Genomic DNA, 27,962 nt, shown 5'->3' with positions numbered 1-27,962 from the left:
GCCCTACATATGCGATAAATGCACACCTTAACAGCAGTGAGGTGAGGGAAAGGAATGTCACCGTCACGTCAAAACAAGTCAGTATGTATGTATGTATGTAAAGCACTTATAAAACACACTAAGTGTGAAGTGGCACACAAGTTTTCAAGTACATCCAAAACAAATTGCTGCCAGTAGATAATAATAACAATAATTTCAAAAAAAAAACCAAAAACAAACAGCTGGTATGAGGAGACATAGCATACACCAGCACACATACCAGATCATAGTGGTAACATGCTAAAGAGTAGAAATGGGTTCTGATATGGGATCGAAATAGGGCAATGGTGGGGGCCAGACCTGACGCCTATTCCAGAGTCCAGGGGGTGCAACAGTGAAGGCACAGTGTGAATGTTTGAAACAGAGAAAAGATGGGGAGGGAGGAGGAGAGAAAGGCAGACAAAGAAAAAGAAAGAAAGAAAGAAAGAAAGAACGAAAGTGTGTGTGTGTGTGTGTGTGTGTGTGTGTGTGTGTGTGTGTGTGTGTGTGTGTGTGTGTGTGTGTGTGTGTGTGTGTGTGTGTGTGTGCATGCTTGTGCATTTGTGTGTGCATGTCTTTTATAACCATTGCTAACACACACACGCACACACACACGTGTGTGTGTGTGCGTGTGTGTGTGTGCTTTCTCTGTATTGATCAATGCATTATGATGAATTAAAGTATCCACAGTCCTCCCTCAGAGTACTTTGTAAAGGGGATGCGGTCACAACGGTCAAATCAATTATACATTACCTGGTAATTACTGTGTGGAATTAAAAGATGTGGTGTCAGCATTTTAACTGCAGTTCCTCTGTCCCTCCATCTAAAACAGTTTGCCTGTCAGGCTGTATTTAAAAGCTTTGTAGATCCCATGGTTATCTTCATTTCCCTAATACGATTTCACCCTCCTTAGGCTAAGTGGTCGAGTGTGAGAATGGGCAGCTACATGCGTGTGTGGATAAGTGTATGTTTGTGTGTGTACAGTCTGTGTGTGTGTGTGTGTTGTTTTGCATATGTGTACATGTTTGTTTGCATCTTAACAAATTATTCTGTGTATAGATAGTACCTGTGTGTGTGCCCATGTGTGTGTTTATGCATGTATGCATTTTTTCTGTGTGTATAGGCATTTGTGTGTGTATGTGTGTGCGTGTGTGTGTGTGTGTGTGTGTGTGTGTGTGTGTGTGTGTGTGTGTGTGTGTGTGTGTGTGTGTGTGTGTTGACAATTGCATGCAGGTCTTAGTGGGAGGAAGAGAGGTGTTGGCTTGCTATTAATGCTTTTTTTTCTCTATGTTTTTGATTGTGAGAGTCAAGCCTTTCTACTGGCTAGCTAAAGACTTGTTAAGATGAGCTAGTCCTGTCAGCAGGTTAATATGAACAGTAAAAAATTACAAATTGGAAAATGTTAACTACAAAAACTACCTTTATTTCCCCAGTAGTTCATTCTAAATTCTGTAGAAAATAAACTGCAAAAGTTTTAAAGGTATAACAAGGGGAGAAGGAGGTTTTAGTACATTCCTAATGATGAGCTATGGAAACTTTGACCAGATAGATACGCTTATGATTCTCTCCCACCATGGGGAAATGTTAGTGCAGCAGCAGCAAGATAAGCCAAGCCAAGTAGACACAACCAAAGGGAATTATACGACCAGATAGTTGCTATCACAGCAATAGTGAAAGACACAGATAAACTCCCGAGCAACAGGGAACAAGCCAGAAGAAGAAGAAGGAGAAGAAGGAGGAGAAGAAGAAGAAGAAGAAGAAGAAGAAGAAGAAGAAGAAGAAGAAGAAGAAAAAGAACAAGTTTTTTTTTAATCAAGACTTCAAATATACAAACACATCAAACAAAGCCAGTATACTCTAAAACAACAGAATAGGCTAAGAACAGTACATCAAACATGTCAAAGACAATGAGAACAAAACAAGGAAACAGAAAAGGAACATTAAAAAGAGATAAAATAAAATAGGACAATACAATATTCCAGGGGTTAAATTACATTAAATTATTCAAATGCAAAGAATAATTTTTGGGCATTTCTGTTTTTCATTTTAGAGATTTGGACAAAGTTATTAATTCGGTTTTAAAGGCTGCTAAACAGGGATGCGTTTTGCAATATTTACATTTGTGTATGAAATATTTTGCCAAAATAATCACATTATTCAACAAGAACTCTATATTTCTATCTTCCATAAACATTCCAAATTTGACACTTACTTGTAGAAATGGTGGTAAAGCACCAATGCTCGACTTCATCCATACATACAAATTATACCAAAACTTATAAGTAATGTTACAGTGGAAAAATAAATGATCCGTTGTTTCTATGTCTGTCTTGCAGAATTGGCAGAAATTACTGTCTACATTTAATTTTAATCTTATAAATTCACTGGAGGGGTAAATATCATTAATTATCTTGAAGTGATTGGTATCAGTCATTGGTATAGTCATTGGTATCAGTCATTGGTATACTTTTATATATAAGGCAATCCTTGGTCTATTGCCTTCCTGCATTTGTAACTTAATTGCACTGAGAAGTGCTGGCCCTTACTCCTTTCGTTCTCTTGACTATGTGTTGCTTTCTGTTCCATATGCCCGCACTGAATTGGGTAAAAAGGCTTTTGTTCATTCTGCACCTTTAACCTGGAATATGTTGCAGAATGACTGGAAACTTACAGAGTTAATCTCACTGAGCCGTTTTAAATCCAAATTGAGAGTACTTGAAGCTGATTTCACAACATGTACTTGTTTTTTTATAATCTGCTTGTAATTTACTTTTTTTCTAAATATTTTTGTCTGTTGTTTGTGTTTTCAAATGTGTAATTTTGCAACTGTGTGATTTTGTAACTGCGCTTTCTAATTGCTGCTGCCTATCTTGGCCAGGTCTCCCTTGAAAAAGAGGTTTGTAATCTCAACGGGATCCTCCTGGTTAAATAAAGGTTAAAAAAAAAAGTGAACCTCTTTGGCTTTGGGGGGGATAGGGAATGAAATGTATCTTTTTCTAATTTCATGGGCATTCAAATTTGAGTACATGCCTAAAATATAATTCCTTCTTAAAGGGTTAGGATAACATATCTTCAACAGAGAGTTTCTGATAAAGAGATTATTGCAAGTTCTGTCGACAAATTTTAAGTTGTCAATCATTAAGTATGGGGCTGACGGAGGAGTAAATAAGACACTGTGAGACCATCATCTTGAGTTGTATAGGGATCACACCTATTACCATGTCATAGACCTTTACAGAGGAGGATAAACTATATTTCAAACACAACTCATTATAATTCAATAAATTGCCTGTGTCATCCATAATGTGTGTAAAGGACCAAATACCCTTCTTCCACCACGCTTCCAAAAACAAAGATTTTCCCTTAAACAGGATACTTATATTATTCCAAATTGGAACTGCATGGGGGGTAAAGTTGTGTTTAAACAACAGTTTCCAATATTGCAAAACTTGTTTATGAAGAAGAAGAAAAAGAAGAAGGAGAAGAAGAAGATAAAGAAGACACATTTAAAAAAGATACACCATCTTAAGAGTGAGGATTAGGCTCGAGTATATTAGAGGGACAGCTCAGGTTGGATGGTTTGGAGACAAAGCAAGAGAGGCAAGATTGAGATGGTTTGGACATGTGTGGAGCAGAGGTGTTGTGTATATTGGGAGAAGGATGCTCAATGTGGAGCTGCCGGGGAAGAGGAAAAGAAGAAGGCCAAAGATGAGGTTTATGGATGTGGTGAGGGAGGATGGGTGGCTGGTGTGACAGAGGAAGATGCAGAGGACAGGAAGAGATGGAAACGGATGATCCAATGGAAGCAGCCAAAAGTAAACGCCATCTTAAGAGCACTCTCGTTGAAAGTCTTCTGTGGGGCATACTGCAACTCAAAACCTGAAAATAGCAGCCATCCGTTATTTATTACTGACTCAACATTTCTGACAAAATCAGGGGGGTCTCAATGAATGCACCCCGAAAGCTGGAGAGGAAAGGAGTGTCACCAAAACGTTGCCAGTTTCAATCAGACCACCTGTGACAACTATGATGTGAAAAGTCAATGAATTGACCCTCTCCAACCCCCTTAACACATCCTCTCTAGGTGTCCAGTCTAGGGGGAGCACGGTGGCCCTGTGGTTAGCACTGTTGCCTCACAGCAAGAAGGTCCTGGGTTCAAACCCCATGTCATCCCAGGTCCTTTCTGTGTGGAGTTTGCATGTTCTCCCTATGTCTGTGTGGGTTTCCTCCGGGTGCTCCGGTTTCCTCCCACCATCCAAAAGACATGCATGTTAGGGTTAATACTCCTGTCTGTGCGCCTGAGCAAGGCAATGGAAAGAAGAACTGGAATTGGGCCCTGGGTGCTGTAGCTGCACCTTGCTCCTATATAACAGGATGGGTTAAATGTAGAGAACAGATTTCATTGTAACCTACAATAACAAAAATAAAGTGGCTTGCTTTGTTCTTTCTTCTTCTTCTTTAGTGTGAACTGTACAAAACGGATTGTATATTTTGGTAGCTCACATTTTTTACATGTGTGTGTCCCTAAAACTAAGTAAATTTTGCCTTAGCTTGGATCCCGGGAAAACTGAAATGTAGCAGTACTCTTGTCATCGGAGAACCAGAGAAAACACAGATGAACTTGTAAATTTGAATGGAATGCTAAATCCTTGTATAAGGAGTTTTATGCTTTGACTATAAGACTGGTCTATAAGACTACTATGAGACTAGACCTGTAATTCCTACGTTTTCTAACCTAATGAGCACACAAAGTAAAAGCTTTGATATATGTTTAGTCACTGCCCTGAGATGTCTGGGAGAGACAGTCTGAATATATTGTAGCATACAATATCTCTATAAAGTAAAAAAGTGTGCATTAATTGTACATGCTTTGTGTGTGTGTGTGTGTGTGTGTGTGTGTGTGTGTGTGTGTGTGTGTGTGTGTGTTGTTGTCTCTGCATAAGTGTGTGCTCATTTCTGTGTTTTTGTGTATAAACATCTGTGTCTATGTTTATTTCTATCTGTACATAGTATAGATGCTTACACTGTTATGTTTTTCTCACATTATTATTTACACTTTTATTCTGACACCAGAAGTCTTGACGTGTTCACTGTGTAAGAGCCATAATGTTATTTGGTAATATTTTTGGTTAGCTTAAATGTCAGTTTGTTATGGTGTACTGACGTTCTCCCATTAGGACTTTTATTTTGACAAATTTAGGCAAATTTAGAGCAAGTGTAATTTCGTCTATCCATCAGAAAAAAGCTTCAGTCAAGACTATTTCCCTACATCTGAGGCTTGCAGACTTAAAATATATATGTTCAGTTATATTACCTTTATAATTTTGCAAGTATCCAAGTGAGCAAACTGCTGTATCGGATCGATGTTTTGTGATAACCTACTAACCAAATAAATCAGATTGTAATGCTGAATCTAACAGATGACCAGTCAGACCTCTGTAGAGTAGTCCTTGTCCAATGTTTGCCATCTTTTCTTCCCAGTTTGTCTGAATTTTTTGTGGTTCTCTTCAGGCAAATCTGGTCAGTTCCTTCTTCTGCTCAGCTACACCAGCATAACGTTCCTGACCCTGCAATGTTTCATGCAGATCCCCTTTGCCTACATCCCTCAGCATGGTGAGAACAAGACTTAGGGCACTTCTCATGGGAAGGAAGTTAAAGCTACAAATCCTGAAGATCTGTGTTTTTGTTTACCTTTCAGGCGCTGACAGTGATAATGGTAAATGCATTCGAGTTTGTCCACTCTAAATACTGGAGATCCATTAGAAACAAAATGGAGTCATCAGTGCTGTTGTGTCAGCAACTACCCCGATGTGTGTGTGTGTGTGTGTGTGTGTGTGTGTGTGTGTGTGTGTGTGTGTGTGTGTGTGTGTGTATCTTAATATTCCCCGCTCCTTGTTTGTTGAGCATTCTTACCAACACCATTGATGGTTTCCGGGAAAAAAAACTATATATATATTTAAATATACACACACACACACTGTTTCTATAGCCACAACAGATTTACTTCCTTCAGACTTGTCACTTATCTGCCTACCATTTTGAAGATGTGAAATGCTATCAGCCACAATAAATTTGCCAAGATAATCCTTCCTGACAGAAACATTGGGACTTGGATATGTGAGGATTGATATTGTCTTACTGTAAATAACAGAGCAATAGAAAGACTCCAAATGGACTCTCGTTTGCATTGTAAATCTTCATGATTGTAGTGTTAATATTTGTAATGAAAAGTGGCTTGTGTCTTAACGTCTCAAAAGGGAAATGCTGGAATTTCTGGTTGCTGTGGGTCCTGAACGAACTAAATGGATGTAAAATGAGTGTGGTGGCATTATTATTGGCATATTGTCAACACTCAGAAAGTCAAGAGACAAAATGAAAATAGTTGTGATTCAGTTGATTAATCTATCGATGTATTTTTTTCAACAGTCAGTGGCCACTGGGAGGATTTCCTTTACCATTTGGGCATCATAAGGTATGGGTGAACACGTCACACTCCCTGCACTCCGTGTGTGTGTGTGTGTGTGTGTGTGTGTGTGTGTGTGTGTGTGTGTGTGTGTGTGTGTGTGTGTGTGTGTGTGAGTGAACCCTGTTCTCTGTCTTCATTGCCACCATCCTCTACCTCACGGGTCCCAATCTGCCTCAGGGAGTCAAAATCATATACAGGATTGGTGGGAATCTTCTGAATATTAACAGATTCAGGGCTAAAGGTAAAACCACCACCACATCCATCATTGAGTTGCAGTACACCAATGACCACGCCTTAATGTCCCTCATAGAAGAGGAACTACAGAACATACTGGACGCCTTTGCAAAGGCATACAAGCAGTTTGGCCTGGCCATTAACATAAAAAAGATCCATATCCTCTACCAACCCCCATCCAACAAATATGTCTGCTCTTCCCCCATCCATCTCTGTAGACAACTCCAGACTCAAAAACATGGAACAGTTTCCATATCTTGGCAGTCTTCTCTCCTCCAAAGCCAACATTGATATTGAAATACACCATCATCTCAGTTGTGCCAGCTGGGCCTTCTCAAGATTGAGTAAAAGGGTTTTTGAAAACCGTGACCTTCAGGCCAGAACAATAATTCTGGTGTACAAAGCAGTAATGCTGCCCATCCTCCTGTATGGGTCAGAAACCTGAACCACATATAGCAGACACCTGAAGGCACTCAAGGCATACCAACAGCGATGCCTCAGGAATATCCTTAACATCAGCTGGGAGGATAAACGCACCAACTTCAGCATCCTCGAGGAGGCCAACATGCCTACTATAACTGCCACCATCGCACAACATCAGCTGAGATGGACTGACAATGTCCTCTGCATGTCTGACTCTCACCTCCCGAAACAAGTCTTTTACTCTCGGCTCGTGACAGGACGCCATGCCCCAGGAGAACAAAAGAAGTTATATATAGATAACATCAAGGCCCACATCAAAAGGTTTGGCATTGACCTTAACACCTGGGAACAAGCAGCAAAAAACAGAGAGGCCTGGAGACTGGCTGTCCATGAGGGTGCTGGGCACTACAACCATGACCTCCACTGTGCTGCTGAAAACAAGTTACCAGAAAGGCCCAAACCACATCCTTAACCATTACTTCCCACCCGTGCCCACATTGCCTCAAAATATGAGGTTCCAGGATCGGCCTCTATGCCCACCTGAAGACCTGCAAGGACCTAGAAGGGGACAATCATACTCGACCCCAAGTGACCGCCGATGATGATGATGGTGTGTGTGTGCATGCATATATGTGTATGCACATATGTGTGTGTTTCTGTTTATAAATGTATATGTGTGTATGGTCTATGTGTGTATGTATTGTGTACCTGACTGTATAAAAATGTGTATATGCAAGTGTACATATGTGCATATACTACATGTGTGTCGCCAGATTCAGTGTTGTGGACATGAGGAATGTTGTGCGTCTGCTGGCGCCAGATGTGGGCCTCTTCGTCTCCTCCCTCTTTGTACTGAGGCTGTGCAACAAGTTGCTGCATCCTGCACCCCAAATCAGCCTCCATGACAACGGCATCGTCCCTTCTGACCCCGAGGTAAAGACATACGCACCTATAGAGCAGACATCATACAAAACACACTGGTGTCTGATCAAAACATAGCACCCCCAGAATGCTAACATCAACCCTCATTTGACACACTGACACCTGTGGTCTTTTTTTCAGTTTGTACAACAAGTTTTGTGGAGGCATCTTTGTCATGTGGGCTGTGAAACTTGCCAAGCCCAATCCTATTTTTAAATTATGATTCTGAAGATTCACATGCAAACAAATGTTCTTTTTGGGGTTTTTTTTCTATCATCGTCATATTTAACACAATAGCTAATCCTTGAATATCTGAATCATGAATAGTTTTGTAGCCACTCATTTTATTGGTTGCTGTGGGTAGGTTGTACATTTTCTTTGGATTACTGCATCTTTCCTATTATTCTGTAGATAAGAGGATGGAGTCTTCAGTGATTCGAAAATACATCCTAGGATGCACTGGGACACATCATCAGTGATGTTTCCTGAGGTCCTCAGGTGTTTTGGGTCTTTCAACATCATACACCCTCACTCAGGTGACCCAGCCAGGATTGATAAGGCCCTGACATGTATCCCAGCAGCATTGGCCCACAGATCACTCCTGATCCAAAGCCATCTGGAGGCCCTCTCTGCAGCCTCCATGGAAGACTTGATGGCTTTCCTTTTAACAGCCCCAGTGATGCCAGGTAGAGTGTAGACCTTGCACAGTGAGCAGCCAGCAAAGCCTCTACACCCCACTTCAGTGGACTCACAACGCGCCTTCCAGCCTCTCCTCTGGCACTGATCCACCAGCTCCTAGTACTTGGACCGCTTCCACTCATTTGACTCTTCCATCCGGTCCTCCCAGGGAATCGTCAGCTCTATAAGGAGCACCTGTTTTGAAGAGGCTGTTGATAGCACTATGTCTGTCCTCAACGAAGTTGTCATAATGTGGTCTGGCAATCTGAGCTGCCCCCCCAAGTCGACTTGCAGCTCCCAGTCTGACGCAGAGGTGAGGAAACCGGCTGCTGATCTGGGCTATGACTGAGGCGGCTCACCAGCCCTGACAAAGGCAATGTTCTTCTGTCTGCAGGCTTGCTTGTTGTTGGCCACAGCTTTGGAGATGGCCTCTGCAACTGTCTTCAGCACCTGGTCATGTCGTCAGCAGTAACGGCCCTCCCCCAGGGCTGATGGGTAGCTGCTGAGGATGTGCTCAAGTGAACCTTTTCCAGGGCACAGAGGACATGATGGAGAATCAATCTTGCCCCAGAGATGGAGATTTGCTGGGCTAGGTAGAACATCATACACAGCTTGTACCCTGAACTTGATCTGCTGCAGTTCTGCCTGCCAGATATCTGCCCAGGATATCTTCCTCTCCAGTACACCCTCCCACCTTGTCCATGCTCCCTGCTGCCATATGCCCACCATTCTGCTGGTCCTTTTCTCCTCAACACCTGCCCACACCTCCTCCAGGACTAGATGGCGTTTGTCCTTGCCATGGGCCTTATCATAGCGAGGTTGTGGGATGGCTCCCAGCCTTGCCTGTCCAGTTGCCAATGTTCCCACCAAAGCCCTGTGTCTCAGCTGAGATTCTGCTATCGCTAGGCCTTCCTGGGCTCTCCACTTCCTGCCTGTCCACACCATAATTCCTGCTGATGCCACTCTAGAGTCCTTGGAGTCCCAGTAAAGCAGTGCCTCTCTCGTGCAAGAAACCCTGAACTCCTTGTCGAGGCTGCTGATAGGGAGCTGGAGTTTGTTGCTCCTCCCATACAGTGCTGCACCACTAAGGCTGCGCAGCAGACCGAGCCATCTCTGGAAGTAGCCACTGATCTTCCTCTCAAAGGTCACCACTGTTGACAGAGTTACCTCGTAAACAAGCATAGGCCAGAGGACTCGGGGAAAGATGCCATGTTGATAAATCCAAGCCTTTAACCTGCAAGGTAGGCCAGACTTGTCTACTGTGGTGAGCCAATTCTCAAGCTCCTTGATGGTTGCTTGGATTGCTGCTGTATCTCTAAGGCTACAGTCAAAGACCTTGCCTTGACTCTTGACTGATTTCTCGGTAATGGATGGGATTGCAATGCCATCTAGAAAGAAGCGAAACTGGTCCACCACTTTTCCCCTCTTCAACACCATGGCTCTGGATTTGGTTGGTTTAAAACTCATGCTTGCCAAGGAGATGAGCTTCTCCGGGCCCTGCAGGATCCACCTACCACCAGGCACTGATGATGTGGTGACAGTGAGGTCGTCCATAAAGGCTTTGATGGGGGGCTGCCAAACGCCAGACTTGGACAGAGGGCCTCTGCACTCAATTTCAGCTACCTTGACCACCATATTCATGGCAAGAGTAAAGAGTGTAGCTGAGCTAGTACTCCCAGTTATGATCCCCTTCTCAAGCCGGTGCCAGTCAGATGTTGTGTTCCCAGAAATGATTCTGAGCCTGAAGTTCCTGTAGTAGTTAAGGATGAGGTCCTTGATCTTAATAGGTACATGGTGTCGGTTCAGGGTAGTTTCGATCAGCTTGTGGAGTATTGAGCCATATGTGTTGGCAAGGTCAATAAGTTGTAATATCAAACTGCAATATTTATAATCTTAAAAAAGTCACGATTTGTATCGTATTGCTACTAAAGTACCGTTGTAACATCAAATCAGGAGGTACCTGCCAATTCCCAGTTCTACCTATTACATTGCACTTTGTGGGGCATGTGACTGTTAGCTCTCTGTTGACCTGACAGGAACCTGAAACCTCTGACACGGAGTCGGAGGGAGGAAGTGACATCACAGATGGCTCATCCAGCTTGGATGAGAGCACCGATGCGGTCAAAACGGGTCCCCCCAAGTTTGTTCAGAAGCTCATTGTGTTTGTGGCCGGACTGCGTCTTCTGTTGTCCACCATCATGAACACCGCGGGGAAAGTGGTGGTAACAGTGCTGCTGGGGCTGGCAGGTAGAGCACAGTGGCTATTATTGACCAATTATTGTCAATAATAGTTGTATATACAACACATTTCATTAATGTGTTACCATCTTAAAATGCTGTTTGATAAAATAATTTTCAAAGGATTAGACAAGCTTTTATAAAACTTTGTAAAAGAACATATGATGAAAAGAAGCAGGCCAAGCAGGGTGGAAATATGAACGTTTTGAAAACTCATTTTTTCTATGTATGCTCATATGTGTGTATTTGTACAGTAAGAGTATACTTGCACAATATGTTGAATGCTTCAATACATAACTGTTAAAATACAATTTCTCTAACTTAGTTAAATATCACTTCCCTCTTATTTTGTCTTAAGTGTGTGTGTGTGTGTGTGTGTGTGTGTGTGTGTGTGTGTGCGTGTGCGTGTGCGTGCGAGCATGCGCACGAGCATGCGCACATGCGTCTATGTGGAAGTGCCTGCATTTGTCTGTATGCATTCACGCTTGCTTTATACATGAATGTGTTTTCCTGTCCAGGCATCATGCTACCCTCCTTGACATCAGGTGTGTACTTTGCTGTGTTTCTGGGTCTGGTGTGGTGGTGGGTCTTCAATCGCTCCATCACCCTGCTCCTCTTCAGTACCCTATGTGTCATGATGGCAATCTTCAGTGCAGGGCACCTACTGGCCTTGTACCTCTACCAGCTGCCCCTTTTCCAACGTGTAGTGCCCCCACAAGATATCTACGCCAGGTATGAGGGCTATAACATGCCTTATCCAACCTATAAAAAGTGGTCTTAAAATCTTAAAAGGCCTGAGGCGTTTGACTTATCTTTATGCATGCTCAATAATCCAGCTAAGGAAATCACAGAAACGCTGGTTTGAACGGGGAGTCAAAGAGGCCATCTGTGTGAAGAGAGAACAACCATCCCTGAACTGGGGGGGGGGGGGGGCAAGAGTACATCTGTCACCATCTTACAATGCTGTGATTGCAACTATTCCCAAACTATTCCGCAACCCTCTATGAATAGTACACATGGCCATTGTAACTAGTTAATGGTCAAGCAATTTGCATATAAAACCAATCGTTGGTTTCAGTCATTATGCAAGTGTGCAGTTTATGAGGTTGGGGATACCTTCAGTCAGCTGAGACTGATGAAGTCACTTGGATGAGTGATGAATCGTTTCTCCCACTAAACGTTGTGTCCAGGGACGGATTAAACCAATCTGGGGCCCGGGGCACAATAATTCACGAGGCCCCCCTATAACAACACCAGAGAGTCTGAATGCAATTTCACCAAGCAGTTTTGATTAGTCATGTGATTTACAGTAATCACCGGAAACAACGCAACGCATGTGATATTATTAAAGGACCTACAAAACGTTACATTATTATTATTATTATTATTATTATTATTGTTGTTGTTATTATTATTTCACCCATCACCAGCACTAACTGCTAAGGCGCGCAAACGTCACGTTAACGTTACCTCCCAGAATGCATTGAATATGTAAGGGATAATGTACAGTGAGCCGGTTATTATTACGAAATAAACCCTGACAGGGTGATGCAGGACCCCGACGCGAAGCAGAGGGGTCCTGCATCACCCTTGAATCACCCTAATGATTTTTGTTTTTGTTTGTATGTGTAGCCTATAACATTTAATTGTACATTGGTGCTAATGAATCCATATTTGAAATAATACAGGAATATTTTTGGCATACAATTGGAAAAATATATTGTAGCGAATTCGGGGGACAACGCAACCACAGGAACTGCCGCGGCCGGGAAGCGAACCCATATCGCCCGCACCGCAGGAGACATCGCTAACCGCTCGCCTAAAGGGTCAGATCTGCCAGCCAGCGGCCAGCGTGTCTACTTATCCATGCACATTACAATATTTTGCCACCATGATTGAGAATTATAGTGAAATCATGTCTTATATAAACCCTGGTAATCGACATTACCTCTTGTAATGATTATTTATAGAAGGGGTAATCATTGGGCGGATTTCAGAGGACGTAATTTCGCTTATCTTGGGGGCCCCCAGAAGGGCGGGGCCCTGGGGCCTGGGCCCCGTCGGCCCGTGCATTAATCCGTCCATGGTTGTGTCCAGATGAACTGATTCACCTTTCTGTGACTTGACTTATTTATTATCTTGTGCCGCACTGAAGTATGTTTAAAAGTAGACACATCCACAGCAAAATACGATAAATTAAGCACACCTTTAGTCCTTATGGTGATGTAAGTTGAGTTTCTGTGCCAGGAAAAAGGATATACTGGCGACTCAGTTTTGGCTTTTCACCTCTCTAGGTATAACTGAACATGTCACACTCACTCGCTTTCTGCTCATGTGAATGGATGAATAACCGAACAGGTCTACCGCACATAGACCCAGGGGCCAAAAGGGTCAGGGGGGCCCTGAGCCAAAGTCTCTGTGTGAAGTCATTATTATGAACCTTTCAGTTCTCACTGCAGAGTTGGAGGACTGAGTCATTCCTATTCAATAAAAGCTCACGTCACTGTTTTTTAAGGCTTTGTCATCATTAATATGAGGCTTTAACTGATTTCATATTGAGAGAGGTGTATTTTGTTACTGTGCTAATGGCTTTAATTGAGTACCTGTGTGTGTGTGTTGGGGGGGGTTAGGCATCTGCACTCAGGGGCCCATTGTAACAAACTAAACAGCACTGTATCATTGTTATTCTATGCCCCTTTGTCTTTTTTTCTTTTAATCTTTATCTATGCCTAAAAAGCTGACTGGGTATACTGTACATGCTGTTTCTACAGCTGCTTCAACTTTAAGACAGTTACACTCCTTCATAGCTACCAAGAGAGGCAACAGACCACAACCCTCCACTGGGCCACCGAGCAGCTCCACTGTCTTGTTCAGGCAATACGTCAACAATACTTGGCAGATTCAGACAAGTGATCCTCTTTTTCTTTTTTTTAACTTTTGTTTGGGCATCTTCTGTTTTTTATAAAGAAATAGGGTAAGGAGAGAACAGCAAAAAAGAGGGCTAAGAGAGGGGGATGGTCCTGGGTTGTATATGAAGCAAGGACAGAGCTATTTGGTTTGTTGCTTGTTAGGCCTGAGTCTATGTGGTATGCTTATCTGGGTGAGCCACCAGAATGCCCTGATGTAAGTCTGATTTTCTACCCCCCGGGCTACTGTCAGTCAGTCAGTCAGTCAATCTTTGCTCCTCTCTCTCCCTGCCTCTCTCTCCTCCTCTCCCAGGTTGTTTGGTATGACAGGAGTTATCAGAACCAACAGTTCAGACCCGTACAGTATTGGTCTGAACTCTGATGTTAGCTGGCCCGACTTCATCAACCCTTTGGTTCTGCTACTGCTGTACTACACACTGGTGGTCCTGCTGCACGAATGGGTCCATGTGACAGAGGAGGAGGTGAATTTGCCTGTGTGTGTGTGTGTGTGTGTGTGTGTGTGTGTGTGTGTGTGTGTGTGTGTGTGTGTGTGTGTGTGTGTGTGTGTGCTTGCACATATACATGGGCTGGTCTCTTGTAGTGCTTAACTACTATCCTACTACAGCTACTGATGCTGGTACTACTACCAGTACCTCTCACTACATGTACCACTTTCACTACTGCTAATACAGCTGACACTACCAGTGCTACTTAAACTTTCACTATTTCCATCACTGCTAACATTTTTATTATGTTAATTACCACTACCAATACTCTTCCAAAAAATACTGTATAGTTCGATGCATGTGCATGTGGGTACGTGTATCTCATAGAGTGCTTTGAATTTATTGCTTGTCCTTCAGGTTGTATTTAGCTAATATCAATTTTAATATGATTTCATGGAACTTGTTTGTTGTTTTTTTAGGATGTTATTGATCTTGAAGAGAGTGAGAGTCCACTGGATTTCCCAGAGTTTCCTCCCAGCTTCTCCCGGATTCTCTCTGTCTCTGGAGAGAAACAGGAGGTAATTAAGATTAAGAGATTGGTACTCTCCTACATCACTGCTGTTGGGGTTCATTAAAGTTACCATGGCATTGTTCTCCGCTCTGACTCTTCCACTTCAAGCAATTGGCTGCTTGTAATATGAAGTACACCTTTTTCTATTCTACTTCTATTCTGTTCTTGTTATACTATTATGGGTTCTTCTACCATACTATTATGGGTTCTTCTATGATTTTTTTACGAACACTAATAGTGTTTTTAACAGGTTTCAGTCTGGTTTTAGAGCACTTCATAGTACCAAGACAGTTCTAGTTAAGGTCACTAATGACCTACTGCTGACTGCAGACAGAAGTGACTGCTCGAATTTAGTTCTTTTAGACTTAAGTGCTGCTGCCTTTGACACAGTCGATCACAGCATCCTTTTACATCACTTAGAGACTTGGGTTGGCATCAAGGGCTCGACTCTTAGTTTATTATGCTCTTACCTCACCAACAAACTTTTTCTGTTGTTCTGGGTGACTTACTCCCCTGATGGCTCAGTTGAGTTGTGGTGTCCCTCAAGGCTCAGTTCTTGGCACCCTTCTGTTTTCTATGTACACTACCGTTCAAAAGTTTGGGATCACCCAAACAATTTTGTGTTTTCCATGAAAAGTCACACTTATTCACCACCATATGTTGTGAAATGAATAGAAAATAGAGTCAAGACATTGACAAGGTTAGAAATAATGATTTGTATTTGAAATAAGATTTTTTTTACATCAAACTTTGCTTTCGTCAAAGAATCCTCCATTTGCAGCAATTACAGCATTGCAGACCTTTGGCATTCTAGCTGTTAATTTGTTGAGGTAATCTGGAGAAATTGCACCCCACGCTTCCAGAAGCAGCTCCCACAAGTTGGATTGGTTGGATGGGCACTTCTTGCGTACCATACGGTCAAGCTGCTCCCACAACAGCTCAATGGGGTTCAGATCTGGTGACTGCGCTGGCCACTCCATTACCGATAGAATACCAGCTGCCTGCTTCTGCTCTAAATAGTTCTTGCACAATTTGGAGGTGTGTTTAGGGTCATTGTCCATTTGTAGGATGAAATTGGCTCCAATCAAGCGCTGTCCACTGGGTATGGCATGGCGTTGCAAAATGGAGTGATAGCCTTCCTTATTCAGAATCCCTTTTACCCTGTACAAATCTCCCACCTTACCAGCACCAAAGCAACCCCAGACCATCACATTACCTCCACCATGCTTAACAGATGGCGTCAGGCATTCTTCCAGCATCTTTTCATTTGTTCTGCGTCTCACAAACGTTCTTCTTTGTGATCCAAACACCTCAAACTTGGATTCATCCGTCCACAACACTTTTTTCCAGTCTTCTTCTGTCCAATGTCTGTGTTCTTTTGCCCATCTTAATCTTTTTCTTTTATTGGTCAGTCTCAGATATGGCTTTTTCTTTGCCACTCTGCCCTGAAGCCCAGAATCCCGCAGCCGCCTCTTCACTGTAGATGTTGACACTGGTGTTTTGCAGGTACTATTTAATGAAGATGCCAGTTGGGGACCTGTGAGGCGTCTGTTTCTCAAACTAGAGACTCTAGTGTACTTATCTTCTTGCTCAGTTGTGCAACGCGGCCTCCCACTTCTTTTTCTACTCTGGTTAGAGCCTGTTTGTGCTGTCCTCTGAAGGGAGTAGTACACACCGGTGTAGGAAATCTTCAATTTCTTAGCAATTTCTCGCATGGAATAGCCTTCATTTCTAAGAACAAGAATAGACTGTCGAGTTTCAGATGAAAGTTCTCTTTTTCTGGCCATTTTGAGCGTTTAATTGACCCCACAAATGTGATGCTCCAGAAACTCAATCTGCTCAAAGAAGTGCCCATCCAACCAATCCAACTTGTGGGAGCTGCTTCTGGAAGCGTGGGGTGCAATTTCTCCAGATTACCTCAACAAATTAACAGCTAGAATGCCAAAGGTCTGCAATGCTGTAATTGCTGCAAATGGAGGATTCTTTGACGAAAGCAAAGTTTGATGTAAAAAAAATCTTATTTCAAATACAAATCATTATTTCTAACCTTGTCAATGTCTTGACTCTATTTTCTATTCATTTCACAACATATGGTGGTGAATAAGTGTGACTTTTCATGGAAAACACAAAATTGTTTGGGTGATCCCAAACTTTTGAACGGTAGTGTACATGCTTGGCCAGGTCATTCAAAATCACGATGTGTTTTACCATTTTTATGCTGATGACACTCAATTATATGTGCCACTAAAACGTACAGATCCTAGCGCCCTAGCAAATCTCATAACTTGCCTCTCTGACATTAAATCCTGGATATCCAAAAATTTTCTTAAATTTAATGTTGATAAGTCTGAGGTCATTCTGTTCGGTCCCCCAAATTTCATCAGCCCTTTTGGCACTAATCTTGGTGCTCTGTCAGGTAGTCTTAAGCAGGCCTCTAGGAATCTTGGGGTACTATTCGATGCTAACCTTGTTTTTGATTATCAAATCAAACATGTTGTTCAGTCATGCTTTCCCCAGCTCAAGGCAATCTCCAAGTTGATACAGTTAAGTTGATACAGGTAAAATTAGGTCATTTTTATCAATTGCTGATCTGCAAAAAGTGATTTATGCTGTTATCTATTCTCGGCTTGACTCTTGCGATGCACTTTACTTGGGTATCAGCAAGGGTTTCCTCCACCGTCTGCAGCTGGTACAAAACGCTGCTGCTCGGCTCATTACCGGGCCAAAGAGGCATGACCATATCACTCCTGTGCTTGCCTCACTACACTGGCTCCCTGTTATATTTTGTATTGATTTAAACATTTTATTGCTCACTTTTAACGCCTTAAACTGTCTATCTCCTACATACATTTACATACACCCTCTCGACCATAAAGCTCTGCAGATGGAGCCCTACTGGTTATGCCCAGGTCTTGGTTTGTCACAAAGGGTGATCAGGGAGCCCCCCGCACTATGGGACTTTCTTCCTGTTGAACTAAGACAAACAAAGTCTCTAGCTTCTTTTAAATCTCGTCTTAAAACTTTTCTTTTTGTGAAAGCTTTTACAAATGTTTGATATTTGTTTTTATTTATTCAGTTTCTTTTTTCAATTTTAACTCTTACTTATTTGGTCTTACTCTTATTTTTGCCTTGTCTGGTTTTACTTCTTTGTAAAGCACTTTGTAACATTGTTTTAGAAAAGTGCTATATAAAGAAAGTTATTGTTATTATTTTTATTATTATCATTACTATTATGAAATAAGTTATAGCAGAGGAACATGCGATAAGGGTAACAGAAAAGTAAGGTAGCAGCTTATTTGACTGTTGCCCTCCATGTTAAGTTGATACAGGTAAGTGACAGCTACACGAGTTACTTGTAATGTAACTAATAAACAATTCAATGCAGGTTTGCAGTTTTAATGCTGTAAGGTTAGGAGAGCGCAAATGCTAACCCAGCTGTAAGTGCTAATCTACATGAGTCACCATTTGAACATCCTGTACCATATTTCAAAGAGACACAAGTAGGAGCTTGAGGTTTACTTTGCACTTCCTCGACATTTATCTGTGTATATAATACCGTCTCTCTCATCCACTTTGAAGGTCCTGACCAGTATTGATTATGAAACCTGCTTGCCGGATGAGGTGAGTCGTTTAATGAATGAATGAGTGATGATTTACTTTCAACATGTAAACAAGCAGGATATAACATACAGATAAGCCATTGCCAATAATCTGAAGTGATCAACAAATCCACACATCAAACTCAGTGAACAAATCTCCATATGTTTGTTACGTTTGAAAAGAAGTAGGAGGAAGTAAACACTTATTTTTTCCTACCCCTTCTCACCTACTCTTTTCAAACTCAATTCCCACTGTACTGTATAGTTCAAATTCAATGCAAGTTGTGCCGCGCAATACAAATTCAACTACTGTGAACAATAAGAGAAAAAACCACATCAAAAACACATGAGAGAAAGAACAAAAAAGAAAAAGAAAAACATATTCTAATGTCATGCACCAAGAATAAACAGATCTCAGTGCTACATGCAACCCAATTAGCCACTCGGTGTCATAGAAAGAAAAATGGAAAAAAAATGTAATAAGAAATGTTTAGAGATAAATAAAACTTAGACAGTTAACACAACTCTTCATCATCCCTTTATCTCTTGACCAGTCCTTTGTTTGTACTTTGTTTGAGTTCCATGCTCAGACTGTTCCACAATTTTACCCCACAGATTGAAATGCCCATGCTCTTCAAAGTTGTACAAACACATAATTTCTTGAAGTTTAATTTTCCCCTCAAATTATATTCCCCTTCCCTATCTGAGAACATTTTTTATAGATTACTCGGTAGTAGATTGTTTCTTGCTTTGAACATTATTTGTGCTGTGTCAAATTCTACTAAATCCCTGAACTTCAAGGCACTTGACTTTAGAAATAGCTTGTTAATTGTTGCACGCAGACTGTTTTCGCATTAACACCCAATTTTTTGTGACTGAGAACATCATAAATTGGGCTACTATGTACAGTGTGAAGCAACAGAGACACGCTGGAAGCATCAGACAGACGATTGCGTCTTTAAATGCACCAATTGTTGTCAGTAGCCTAACACATGTTGTCTGAAAAATCATGGTGATTTAGTCCGCTTTGTATGATCTAAACGTCTCTGATCTAATCTTGTGTTGAACCCCTCCTCAGTCAAGGGTGTTGGTGATGGGCAGTTCCTGGCATGATATCCCTGGGAATGAGTTTGGATCTTTGTTAGGGGGAGCGGGGTACACAAACTGTTACTCTCTACCACAGTATGGGGACAAAGGTTCCCCATTACAAGGTAATCTTTCACATTTTCACAACCTCAAAAAGTGCAGCACCTTTCCCGTGTTAAATTAACAAGTCTGGTTGATTTGGTGTGCTGTTTCTATGTATTTGTCTAATAAATATGTATACACGAAACAACTACAGGGATGTTAAATGCTCCTATCTGTAAAGGGGAGTCAGATAGGAGGGAGAATAAGCCTTGGAGACATTTTAAGTTGTGCTTTGACTACAACAAGGTGTCACTCTGTATTTACAATCTGTTTAATTGTGTAAACACAAAATCCACTGCATGTTGTCTGTCTTGGGCGAGAGATCTCTCCTCTGTTGCTGGCCCTGAGGTTTCGTCCTATTTTGTCTCCCTGTTAAAGGTTTTGTTTTTTTAGGGAGTTGTTCCTTATCCGATGTGAGGGTCTAAGGGCAGGATGTTGTGTTGTTGTAAAGCCCTTTGAGGCAAATTTATAATTTGTGATATTGGGCTATACAAATAAAAATGACTTGACTTGACTTATAGAACCATCAGTAGCTACAGTTGTCCCTGTTATTGTTAAGATATGTTTGGCAGTTTTAGCCTTTATTTGATGGTTAAGTGGGGAGACAGACAGGAAACATGGTATATAGCACAGGTCCTGTGCTGAAATCAAACCCACAATGTTCTAGTTATGTTGACATGACATTTGAGGTCTGATGTGAGGGATAAAATTCAATAAAATTACTGTTACTTGTGTCCATGCTAGACTGTTATCTTTCTCCTTTGGTTGGATTTATTTAAATCTCCTGCCAGCCTTACTTTTTCCAAAATCTCCTTCTCCATCTTTTTTTTTACATTAACCCATTATGGTTGGAGTACAGCCAGACTATATAAAATTCTGATCAAAATGCCCGTTTTAGGACTTGACTTTCTGGGTTTTTAATATTCTACAGCAATGTGAGCAAAACCAGACTTATTTGCATCTAAACCTGGAATACTATGCATCTTGATACACCTGAACAGTAAAGGCCAAGGACAAGGGCAAGTCAATGGGTCAATAAGTGGAAGACAAACTATCCACCATATCATCCGCTCTTAGCAGTCTAGCTCTGATTAACCTGTCATCAAAGCTCCTCACCACTTTCTTTCATTTTCTCACTCTCATTTTTTCTTGCTAGAGATGGAAGGTGAGGTTGACATAGGAGAGAGGAGTGAGGGAGCTCTTCAGAGCGGGGCAGAGAACATGCCCTCTTCTTCACACCCTAGCGGTCTGGTAGTCCTTGGATGCTTGGTACAAAAACACAGCTACATCAGCGCCCTCATCATGATGATGGTAAACTACATGTATGACGCATTTTTCCTCTCATATGGCCCCAAAATGGTGGAATGAACTCCTGTTTTCAGCCAGGGCGGCAGACTTCCTGCCTAAAATCCAGTCCTGCATTAAACCATCAATGTATAATGGTCTAAGCATCACTGTTATACTGATTTGTGGCATTATTGTCCAACAAATTTGTAATTTTGGTGATTTACTTGTTGCCTACTTATACGAATTGCATTTAACATGACATGCCATCTTGATTATGATAATGGTTAATATATATTAATTAGTTAATTATTGGTGCCCTAAGACACCCGTAAGTGGACTCATGACTACATCTGCCATTTGCTGACTGTCTTGTAAGCATCTTTGGATAAAAATGTTTGCTAAATGAAAAAAATGTAAACATGAATGTACCGATGTAGCCATTGTGAAATCCCGCTTTTTAACAGCATGTCCCCTCACCACTGCCACACACTTCCTGACCCCCCCCCCCCCCAAAAAAAGGATTACGTTGGAATATTTTTTGGTTTTCTTACCAGCCTCTGCAGTCTGTTCAGTATGACATTTTTTCAAAATCCAAACTGACTGGGGGACAGAGCTATATTTTCATTCAAATGTGAAAAACATCTTAATGGTTTATGCAGCAGAATTATTGACAGTTTACCAGCAGTTCCTCTTGGGATGGTCTCTTATTATATTTGTAATGAGACGATAATCAGAATAGGATCTCTCTTTCACCAAGATATCTGAAATCCATCTTTGTCAGTCCCCACCATATAACATGCCTTCACACTTTCTTTATAAATTTATTTCTGATTTTTCCCTTTTTTCTCCCAATTTAGTGGCCAATCGATCCCTATTTTAGCTCAAACACCCACCCTCGTACTGCATGCGTTCGCCAACTGCATCTCTCCGGCCGGCAGTCTCGAAGGAGACGCCTCACCACTTCTGTGACAAGGTGAATCCAGGCCGAACCACTGCTTCATGTGACGAACACAAGCCGACTCCACCCCCCTCCCGAAGACAGCGTTGCCAATTATTGCTGCTTCATCGAGTCTGGCCATAGTCGGATCTGACGAGACCGGGGCGCAAACCCCAGTCCCCAGTGGGCAACTGCATCGACACAAAGCCGATGCTTAGACCGCTACCACCGCGGACCCTCATGCCTTCACACTTTCTACGCATGACGAGTTCTTCATAGACTGATTGACATTCTCCTCCCCGACCCTTCGTCCTTGTGCCCATTGTGCCCTCTTTGGCCTTCTTTTGATCTTTTGAATCTGAATGGTTTTTTTCCCAGCATTCTATACTTGTGATCATCTTGTGTCTGCAGCGCCTTCCTTTAATATGACCCCTCCTCCTGCAGGTGTGGAGCATCACATACAACAGCTGGCTTACCTTTGCCCTGCTGGTGTGGTCCTGCATCATCTGGATGATGAGAGACAGGCGCCGGTACGCTATGATGTCGGCGCCTTTCCTGGCCGCATATGGCACTGTTCTGGTGGTGCTGGGATTCCTGAGTGGGTTGCGCCTGAGTCGGGCAGAGCTATACCGCGGCCTGCCCCCAGCCGTGATTGTGGACTTTGACTTGAACAGCTACCACCCTGCACCCTGCGTTCACCTGGGTGCTAAGGTGAGGAGAAGGACTGGGGGTTGGATAAAAATGGATAGAGAAAGATGAGAGACAGAGAAAGAGATAGGGAGAGGGATGCACACACACACACTCACACACACACACAGAGCCTACAGCATTTTGTGAATGATTTTTGGGGGGGTTTAGTTGTTGTTTTTTTAAACACTTTTTGAGCTGAAAAGATGTTGGTATGGATCTAGGGTGGTAGAAATGACTCTCCTCATGATAAATTCAACAAAAAAATTAGTCGCATCACATGGCCATTTTGAGGAAGAAAATCTAGACTTTTTCTTATGTCCGGAAGAAAAAACACATTACGATCAACCCTCACCGTGGTGCATATCTAATATGGAGACATCAGAGACATCAAAACCTGTGTGACGTAGGCGACACACGGGGTCTATTGTGTTGGGCCAATAGAAAGTAAAAAAGTCTGGGTAGACTTGTGGGAAGCTGGGGAGAGACAATCTACTGCAGTGATTTTGGTGAATTTAATGTATCATAACAATGACTGATAATGTTTTATGATTATTAAAAAGTTATACAGGCTATATTTAATTAATGTAACCCACAGAACAAGCCTTTAAATGTTTCACATAATTTTTGTTTTGTCATTTGATAACCGACAAAATTGAAAACAAATCCATCCATCCATTATCCAAGCTGCTTATCCCAGTTGGGGTTGCAGGGTGCTGGAGCCTATCCCAGCAGTCATTGGGAAGTAGGTGGGGAGACACCCTGGACAGGCCGCCAGTCTATCACAGGGCTGACACACACACACACACACACACACACACACACACACACACACACACATGCACACACACACCTAGGGACAATTCAGTAAGGCCGATTCACCTGATCTACATATCTTTGGACTGTGGGAGGAAACTGGAGCACCCAGAGAAAACCCACGCAGACACGGGGAGAACATGCAAACTCCACACAGAAGACAACCCGGGACGACCCCCAAGGTTGGACTACCCCAGGGTTTGAACCCAGGACTGTCTTGCTGCGAGGCGACTGTGCTAACCACTGTGCCACCATGCCACCTAAAAGCAAATATTGAATTGTGAAAATTTAATCCACAAATACAAATAATTGCTTAAAAAACATTTTGTCTGCAATTTTTACTTATAGATTCCATATAATTCACAAATGTGAAGAAATCAGTTAGTGTTGAGACTATTGCTTTGAAAATGTGCACTAGTCATTTCCTATTTCATATTTGTTTTTAAAACCTAAAAAGTGGATTGTCCTGTTAGTTATGTGTATTAAAAGTTCCAAAAAATCTTACATGCCAGCTCCTTCCCACCAATCCATGTCTATCCAAATGAGGACAAAGTTTACTACAGTCTGAGCGATAGCACAACTGTAGGCCTACTGCAGGTTTTCCATCTGTGTCAAAACGAATCTAATTCCGAGGGGGTGTCCGGGTGGTGTGGTGGTTCCATTGCCTACCAACACAGGGATCGCCGGTTTGAATCCTCGTGTTACCTCCGGCTTGGTCAGGCATCCCTACAGACACAATTGGAAGTGTCTGCGTGTGGGAAGCCGGATGTGGGTATGTGTCCTTGTTGCTGCACTAGCGCCTCCTCTGGTCAGCCGGGGCACCTGTTCAGGGGGGAGGGGGGAGAGGGGACTGGGGGGAATAGCGTGATCCTCCCACATGCTACGTCCCCCTGGCAAAACTCCTCACTGTCAGGTGAAAAGAAGCGGCTGGTGACTCCACATGTATCGGAGGAGGCATGTGGTAGTCTGCAGCCCTTCCTGGAACAGCAGAGGGGGTGGAGCAGTGACCGGCATTGCTCAGAAGAGTTGGGTAATTGGCCAAGTACAACTGGAAGAGAAAGTGGAAAAAAAATAGAACCTAATTCTTAAGTACTATAAAATAGAGAAACAGTCCAGACGTGGACATAGAGTAGACACTGTATTTAGGGTGTACCGTTTGTGTTACAGGTCCTTTATACCCTCAGTTTCTGGTTGATGTTCCGTCAGCAGTTGAAGGAGAGACAAGAGGAGCAAAGTTTGAAGAAGGACTCGTTGGAGGAAGTCAAAGTCGTACCACGTAATCAGCCTGTTTTTTAATGTTTTGTTTTTCTCCCATTGTTTCCATGGAGTTAAAAAAATTAAATCTGTGCTTCCAAACAATTGAGGTTAATTCTTATGGCAATATGGTGACCTTTAACCCTGGATACCCAAGTTAGTTTTAAGCAAGGGTTACATGACTGTTTTTCTTTGTATCAGGTCAGTGAAGGTATACCTCAAGTTGTCATTTTCAGTGAATTAAGATATTTTAGGTGGTGAAACATTTTGTGGCCTTTTCCATTCTCTTCCTGCCTTCTCCCTCCCTTGAGATTCACATTTTGTCCTCTTTCTTCCACTCCCTCTCTCATCCCACCCCCTCTGCTTATGTTCTGTCATTCGTCAACCACCACCACCACAATTATCTCCTCTTCATCGTTTCTTGTTTGCCCTCTTCTTCCTTTTCTTCAGCGGAGGAAGGTGAGACATCACCTCTGGTGGCCGTGTTATGCTCTGCAGTGAAAGGAGTGCTGGTGAAATACTGGATCTTCTTCTGCTGTTCCATGTTCTTTGTGGTCAGCTTCTCTGGCAAGGTGCATTCAAATTAAAATGATTGTTAATCTCATAATATATGCATACAACATTTTATATATAATATTGGGGCGTCCGAGTAGCATAGCGGTCTATTCCGTTGCCTACCAACACGGGGATCCCGGTTCAAATCCCCGTGTTGCCTCCGGCTTGGTCGGACGTCCCTACAGACACAATTGGCCATGTCTGCTGGTGGGAAGCTGGCTGTGGGTGTGTGTCCTGGTCGCTGCACTAGTGCCTCCTCTGGTTGGTCGAGGCACCTGTTCAGGGGGGAGGGGGAACTGCAGGGAATAGCAATTCTGGTGAAACTCTTCACTGTCAGGTGAAAAGAAGCGGCTAGCGACTCCACATTTATTGGAAGAAGCATGGGGTAGTCTGCAGCCCTGCACGGATTGGCAGGGGGTGGAGCAGTGACCGGGACAGCTTGGAAGAGTGGGGGTAATTGGCAAAGTGCAATTGGGGAGAAAAAGGGGGAAAAATTATATGTAACTATTTTAATATGAAATGATGATTTTGTACACAGCATGGGATGAGTCTCATTTTTTACCTGTTCACTGAACCGTTATAGCACTTGAGATTTCTTTTCTGGGAAATCCTTCAGGAGTAATGAAGGGTTTGGACAATTGAAAAAAATATGTATAGGAAAGTTTATTGTCCGTCATATTCAATGAAAGTGTTTAGCTAACAGTGGCTAACTTTTCAATTGTCCAGGTGATGGTCTACAAGATCCTCTACATTGTCCTCTTCCTCTTATGTGTTGTCCTTTACCAGGTTAGTTGCTTTTGCATTAAATACACACAGATATGCTGACTAGTTTTTTTCCCCACTACTTTACTAATCCTTGTGGAGCAGTTCTTTCTCTGCATTTAACCCATCATAGCTGTGTAGCTAGGAGCAGTGGGCAGTCGCCGTGCAGCACCCGGGGACCAGCTCCTGTTCATCTTGCCATGCCTTGGGCAGGGGCACAGACAGGAGTTTTAACCCTAACATGCATGTCTTTTTGATGGTGGGGAAAACTGGGGCACCCAGAGAAAACCCACCACAGAAATAAGGAGAACATGCAAACTCCACACAGAGGACAACCAGGGATGATCCCCAAAGTTGGACAACCTCAGGGTTCGAACCCAGGACCTTCTTACTGTGAGGTGACAGCGCTAACCACTGGGCCACCATGCCGTGATTAAAGAGAGGCGAGATTTGGACCACAGTCCACAGTCAGCAGTAACCTGTTCAGCAAATTACAACATATTGGATCGTCTTTATCCATAAAATTCCTTTCCCCAATAGTGTATATTGCTACTAGTTAGTCATGAATACTTTGGGAAACATACAAGGAAGGTTACCTCATTGGTTCTGAATGAGGTAAACTGACAGCTAGAGGCTGTTGGTCAGTTTTTCTTGGTCAAAGGTAAATGGTCATTATGTGTCAGTCCCTCTCATGAGGAGTTGTGATGAGGGTTAAATTGTTCTCCTTTGATATGTGCTTTGCATCTTCTTGCATGTGTTGCGTTTACTGGAAGTGACCTAAGTTAACTCAGTGCTGACGGTTGAAAGCAATCACTCTGTATCCGCTTACAGCTCATTACAACACTCTGAAATACAGTTTCGTAACATTATTCCAGTACACAACCTTGTTTTATCCCACTAAACCCTTTACCTTTCCAGGTTTGAGAGGTTTTTCTTTCATCGTAGCGGTCACTTGCATGTGAAATTATGTGAAGTTACATCAGGTCCTGTTTATAACTATATCAGTGGGGATGAGTGATAAATTGTCTCGTTTAAAGGAATTCATTGTTCTCAGCTTGTTATTCCACAATGAGTTAAGTCCAGTATGTGTTTTCTGTCTCATGCTAACATCTTAAATGTTTTTAGGCTAAGACTGAGTTATCGTGAAAACTTGCCAACATGTTTGCAGATTTTTCTGACTTTGTACAAAATGGAGTCTGTAGAGTAAATTAATGTGGATGTAGAATGGAAAATCCATTTGTTTTTTAAAGCGAAATATGATCCTCAGGTTTTAGAGAGGAAATCTGTTTCTGCTGCATAACAACTCAAAGCTGATGCTGTTTTCATCTCCGCTAACAGTTAGATGTGTTATCAGGTATCAATTTTAAGCTGACTGAGCAGTGTATGAAGAGGTTCAGAAAAGGTCCTGCTCTACCATGAACCCTGAAAACACACACACGCACACAAACACACTACACAATGAAATAAATACACAAGCACATGAAAGCTTGAAATTAGACCCTATTGACAGACACAAGCAGACACACACACCCCGCCCCAAACACATCCAAACACAGTTGCGAAGCTCTCAAACTCTCATCAATACTGTTTTACAGTTGAGAGTATTGATTATGACTTATGAACGTGGACACAAACATTTTTGCTGCTTTTCCCTGGTTTCCTCAGCCTGGGTTTTTGCTGACCACTTACATAAATGCCTAATGGCTCAAGAGGTGGTGTAGGGCAACATCATCCATCTGTTTTGAACACATCAGCAGCATATTAGAAGTGTTCAGTGCGGATACTTGTATTATTGATGTTAGAGTTGCAATTTTGGGTGATGTCTTTTGTGGATACAATGTGTTCAGTGTGTTCAGCTTTTTATGAAAGAAAGGGGAGGGAATGGTAGGATGCCAGCAAAAACAGAATTGGTCCAAGTTGTATTGATCATGTACTATGTTATTATCGCCTTTCCTAGTGTTTGTGTCTCTCTTTAT

At 42.4% G+C, this 27,962-nt stretch overlaps 1 protein-coding gene across 1 annotated transcript in view; it reads left to right on the top strand.

Moving 5' to 3' along the window:
* si:dkey-11f4.7 (piezo-type mechanosensitive ion channel component 2) overlaps positions 1-27,962 on the top strand; it is a 70,960-nt gene that overhangs the window by 3,966 nt on the left and 39,032 nt on the right. The window contains exons 3-16 of the mRNA XM_056299401.1: positions 5,530-5,631; positions 6,445-6,490; positions 7,915-8,074; positions 10,777-10,987; positions 11,497-11,710; positions 14,198-14,390; positions 14,810-14,908; positions 18,481-18,522; positions 19,579-19,711; positions 20,845-20,999; positions 22,357-22,623; positions 24,583-24,691; positions 25,120-25,241; positions 25,951-26,010. Coding sequence (XP_056155376.1) covers positions 5,530-5,631; positions 6,445-6,490; positions 7,915-8,074; positions 10,777-10,987; positions 11,497-11,710; positions 14,198-14,390; positions 14,810-14,908; positions 18,481-18,522; positions 19,579-19,711; positions 20,845-20,999; positions 22,357-22,623; positions 24,583-24,691; positions 25,120-25,241; positions 25,951-26,010 — 1,913 coding nt within the window. The remainder of the gene's footprint in view (positions 1-5,529; positions 5,632-6,444; positions 6,491-7,914; positions 8,075-10,776; positions 10,988-11,496; positions 11,711-14,197; positions 14,391-14,809; positions 14,909-18,480; positions 18,523-19,578; positions 19,712-20,844; positions 21,000-22,356; positions 22,624-24,582; positions 24,692-25,119; positions 25,242-25,950; positions 26,011-27,962) is intronic.

Source organism: Lampris incognitus, chromosome 2, assembly GCF_029633865.1.
Source record: "Lampris incognitus isolate fLamInc1 chromosome 2, fLamInc1.hap2, whole genome shotgun sequence".
Lineage (NCBI taxonomy): Eukaryota > Metazoa > Chordata > Actinopteri > Lampriformes > Lampridae > Lampris > Lampris incognitus.
This window is presented reverse-complemented; position numbering and strand designations above follow the sequence as displayed.